The sequence below is a fragment of the Lytechinus variegatus genome, chromosome 10 (genome assembly GCF_018143015.1).
Source record: "Lytechinus variegatus isolate NC3 chromosome 10, Lvar_3.0, whole genome shotgun sequence".
Classification (NCBI taxonomy): Eukaryota; Metazoa; Echinodermata; class Echinoidea; order Temnopleuroida; family Toxopneustidae; genus Lytechinus; species Lytechinus variegatus.
The window spans coordinates 27,809,201-27,814,467 of NC_054749.1; the positions used below are offsets into that span (position 1 = coordinate 27,809,201).

At 35.8% G+C, this 5,267-nt stretch overlaps 1 protein-coding gene across 1 annotated transcript; it reads right to left on the reverse strand.

Annotated features, from left to right (window-relative positions):
- Nucleotides 1-4,155: 4,155 nt before the first annotated feature.
- Nucleotides 4,156-4,713, reverse strand: LOC121422696 (kappa-type opioid receptor-like). The gene has a single exon (XM_041617862.1). The coding sequence runs from the start codon at nucleotides 4,711-4,713 to the stop codon at nucleotides 4,156-4,158; it is 558 nt and encodes a 185-aa protein (XP_041473796.1).
- Between the last annotated feature and the right edge of the window lie 554 nt (nucleotides 4,714-5,267).

Sequence of the window (5,267 nt, forward strand, 5' to 3'; positions counted from 1 at the left end):
ATATTGTCCTTTATTATCAATATCAAAATAATAATGCTGATATAATGATGATGATGATAATCGTATCATAATAAAAACAATAACATTTACTATTTTCATTGAGTCTACATCAATCTTTGTCACCTCCATTAAAATTTCTGAAGGACCGTTTGAATGTTTTGTACTTGAGTATACATGGTGTCATCATATCATATTATCATTATCATTATTATTATAACTATCATTATCATTATAGTTACTGTTATCAGAAACAAATGCGTAATTGAATTTTCGTCGGTACGGTTTGGCAGGGAAATACTTTCTTCTCACAACAGTAAGGCTTAAGTGAAAAGCCCATACAACACTCCGTGACAACACTAATCTCAGCTGCGAAAATAACTTGAGATTATTTCTCATATCAAGTTGCTTCTTACATGCAATAACCTCTCATCGTATAAAGGAGAAGTATAGGAAGCCATAGGCGGGGGAAGAGTTGACCGATTTTTGCAGCTGCCTATCCGGCTGCCTATTCGCTTCTTACGGAAATCGTCCACAGGTTGTAGGCGATCTAGCCCACGGTATTTAACCTGACGTGTATTAGTGTAAGAATAACAGGGTGGGAGGGGGAGGGGGTGGGGGTATTATATACTATGGCAGTCTTAATGCGACAAATAACAGACAGAGATTATCATTAATACCGATGTCTTTCTCTAGCGATGAAGTCCCTCGAGAATCGTGGCAAGAAGTAGATGGAAACATGAAATGCAAGACGCTTAATGCAAATAATGATAATACAAGAGTGTGAGTATTATCATCACTGATTATCTTTTCCGATGAAATCCCCACTGACTATCTCTAAATTTGATATTTTATAAGTTTGATATTTGATATTTGATTCTATTCATATATTTCAAATGATTATGAACATAATACAAAAACAATATAACATCAGAAGAATTTACATGGTGTACAAATCAGACATTGCATCATTCATCTAAATCAAATAATACAGCGATCTGAAATCACATGATAGAACAGGGGTCCGTAATACAAAGGTTGGCGATTAATCACATTACCCTTGATGTAAACGATTAATTGTATATAGGCCTATTAACTATTAATGCAATCAATATGTTATACGATGATTGCTATGTTCTGTGTGACGGGCTCCAGAACATGATTGCAGAACCAAAACATGTAGTATATCCCTGATAATATCGGTGTCCTTATTTGGAATAGAAGGGAGTCCAACAATCGTTAAAAATCTAAATAAAATCGAAATTGCGAGGAGGGGGGGGGGGTTCAGGGAAAGCATACATTTTAAACCGTTTTCTTTGTTTAGATGAAAGAAAATAAAGTGAAGGGAAAGAGTTGTTGTTTTTTCTTCATCCTTTGATGACCAATTGTGCTCCCAGATGTGCCAAAGTCAGACCAAGGTAAGGACGTGCACCTGAGTGCGGTCGAGATCACGCAAAATATAAGGTGAGCTTATAGCAAAAAAAACATTTCCCCAAACTTATACTCACTGCTTGCATTCAGAAAAAGTTGTCTTCAATGCAATTATACAGAAAGTTTTTTTCCGAACTTTCTCCGCTTTTCCTTTTGTAAACGAAAGGGAGAAGACTGAGAGAACCCTCCACTCGTATTTTGAAGTATTTGATAATCATTCATTAGTGGAGAATGCGGTATTAGCTTCAAGCGTATAATCTATTATGCTGACAAACGTTTGATTCAATCCATTTCAAGCAATATATATAATTATTAGTTGATTGTCAATGGTATCACTAAATTTAAATTAGTTTGTATATCACTACTTTTGCACCTTAGAACTAATAAATCCATATCGTCCAGTTACGACCTGTTTCTTTTGTTTGGGGATGGGTGGTGGACATAATTGATATTTAGATGTTTCTAGTAATCATCTGAAAAGCAATTTGAGCCAAGCTTTATGCTATTTCTATGTAAATTTGTGTGCGTTATTCCGCTTATCATTATCGTTATCATTTTTTAAGATAATGACAGCAGCATGACTGAAAATGAAAAACCCGTCATATATATGGTATAATGGAAATTGAAAAATAGTATTGGACATGCTTCAGGCTGAAATTAATCTCTACGTGAAGTTCGCCCCCTTTTTAAAAATTGTTTCCCGAACAAATGAATTCTAGAAGAAAAAAAGTGAATTCTTGTTCTTTTAAAAACGATAAGTTTTCTCTTTGTCATCAAGCCATTCTTATTACTAAAGACTTGCGCCTATACGCTATCCTAATCTTAAACTGCCTAGCCGGGCTGCAACGTTCATTCCGAACTTGTTCAGGAATTCTGCATCACCGATGAATAATGATACGGTCAATTCGACTAAACCACGAACATCCATGCAATCAAATTATTCCCGGGTATCTACATTTCCACCCACATAAAAACTCCTCTCTTGTCTCGTAAATAAATCTTTGAACTTGTGAATCTACGAGGCATTTTACTGACGGAAAGGGTGAAAACAACCACAGAATCTATGTTATTTAAATCTAATATCCCCTATTTTAAAACTTAAAGGACAAGTCCACCCCAACAAAAACTTGATTTGAATAAAAAGAGAAAATTTCAACAAGCATAACACTGAAAATTTCATCAAAATCGTATGTAAAATAAGAAAGTTATGACATTTCAAAATTTCGCTTCATTTCACAAAAACAGTTATATGAACGAGCCAGCTACATCCAAATGAGAGAGTCGATGATGTCATTCACACACTATTTCCTTTGTTTTTTTATTGTTTGAAATATGAAATATTTTGATTTTCTCGTCATTGTCATGTGAAATGAAGTTTCATTCCTCCCTGAACACGTGGAATTCCATTATTTTATCATTTTGTGCTTCAGGCAAGGAGGTCCCAATCGTCAAATTCGTAAAAATTGAAATATTGTATAATTCAAACAATAAAAAACAAAAGAAATAGTGAGTGAGTGACATCATCAACTCTCTCATTTGGATGTAACTGGCTCGTTCATATAACTATTTTGTTAAAAATAAGCGAAACTTTGAATTGTCATTTTAGATCCGATTTTGATGAAATCTTCAGCATTGTGCTTGTCTGATTTTTCTCTATTGATTCAAATCAACATTTTTCTGAGGTGGACTTGACCTTTAATAAGTGAACATTTGCGTGTTTACACAATAAAGTGACATTCAGAAATATACAGGACTTATTCAAACTAACTTTATCTATATCTCACCCATTAAACAACACTTTCAAAAGAAAGTATTTCTAGCCAAACAGGTATTTTTACATTTTTTTCTGGAAAGGACGAATGTTGTGTGATTTCTCTCCGACTACTTATATTTCTTATTAGAGAACATAAATAGATGGGTACACGACTGTACGTAGTTTCACAGCGTTCGTATCAGCCATCGGTCAAGACAACATATATTCTTGCCATTAACTTCCACTTATATTATTTTGATACCCTCTATTAAACCATATACATCGGATAATGTTTTTTCTATGTAAAATGTCCATGCAACTTTTTGATAAAATATAGAAATATGAATGATTTTTTTATGTTCATATGTATGTAATCTACGGTATTCTGCTTTTTGATTCATCATGTTTTATTTTGTTGAATAGCAGAAAAGAATGGCAAAAAATCATACTCCGATTTGAGAAAGTATATCAAAATTATGTTCAGAGCCATTAGATGCTTATTAATGATAATCCTCTTCATAAGAGAAACCATAATGTAAGCTTTTAATACTATATCGGAAGGAAACCAATAAGTGATATTCCATTACCATTGTAGGTTTCATATCATTCTTTACAGACTTCGAGGAGCAATTATGTTCTCCTGTGCACACGTGAGTAGATTAAGGACAAGACTCATCACACCGTTTGAAATAATCATCAAAGATAAGACGAACACATTTCCGCCAAGTGATATTAGCTGTTAACGATTTCTCACAAGAACATTCAAAGTAAGGATGACACGATGCAAGAATGATTAATTTCCTTCTTTCCAAAAAAAAGTCGAAAAACGTTGTTTTACTGACTTTGGCAAATACTTAGAATACCTAGAAGTATAAAAAAGGACAGTATAAATGCATTTATATATTGCCGTTTCACCATCGTATGAAAATACTCTGAGCACCAAAGCATGCCAAGAGAAATCGTTTTGATTTGACTTACCTTTGTATCCTTGTACTAACTGGATGCATGACAGCGCAGTATCTGTTGATTGCCAAAGCTGCTAGGGTGGTGATGCTGACAGACAGATTGACATAGATCAAGAATACACTGATCTTACACAGAATAATACTGGTGCCACCGGAATCAACATGTTCATGGACCATGATATAGGCCTTCATCTTGACCGGTGCTTCCACGGTCAGGAAGATGAGATCGACCAGGGATAGATTGACCAAGTACATGTTAGTCACAGTCCTGGCGTTCCTGGAGCACAGGAGGATGTAGAGAACGATGGCATTGCCGGGGATACCGATTGAGAAGATGAGCCCGAAGATGATGACGGGCACCCAGAACTCGGCCGGGTTTTCTTCCCAGATGTCGTCGTAGTACGACGTCGAGGCGTAGTCGAAGACGGAGGTCTGGTCGAAGGTGGTGTTGATGGTGGTCGTGCTCTCATTCATGTTGTCAAATGACTGAGTAAAGTTGGGATACATATAAGATGACGGCGACGATGAAATGGTCGATGCACCTAGGAGGTTTTCCGAAGCAACCATGGTGATGTGACCGGCAGCTAACAGGTTTTTTTTCCAGCAGGTATCGCAATACTGTTCCGGCTAGACAGGAGGTTTTATTGTGCTTGAAAGTCTTCAGTATTCAGTGAGGCAAACAGATTCAGATATAAGGTTTCACATTGATGGTTTGGTCTTAGTACGTTGATGTATTATGCATTGATATTATAAGAAGAAGGTTGAACTCAGCAGGGTGAATAACACCTTAGAATGAACAAACACACGGTTTAGATGTTAAGATATTCAACTGTTGATCTAACTCCCATTTGAGGGTTTCTTGTTACACAAAGCAAATGCTTAACTGTATAGTTCATCAAAGATTTTCTTAATTCTCCTCCTCTGCTATTTCGAAATATAAGCGTGAAATGCATGAAATAAACAAATTTGTTGGTAAAAACCCAGATAATTAACATTTGTTCTCCGCTGTCAGCATAGTCTACAAGCCAAATAAATATCATCTTCCCATAATGACTTTCTTCGACTATGCCGGTAAGAGTTTCCAAGCGAGGATGTGCATCATTTTCGTCGCCTATACACCG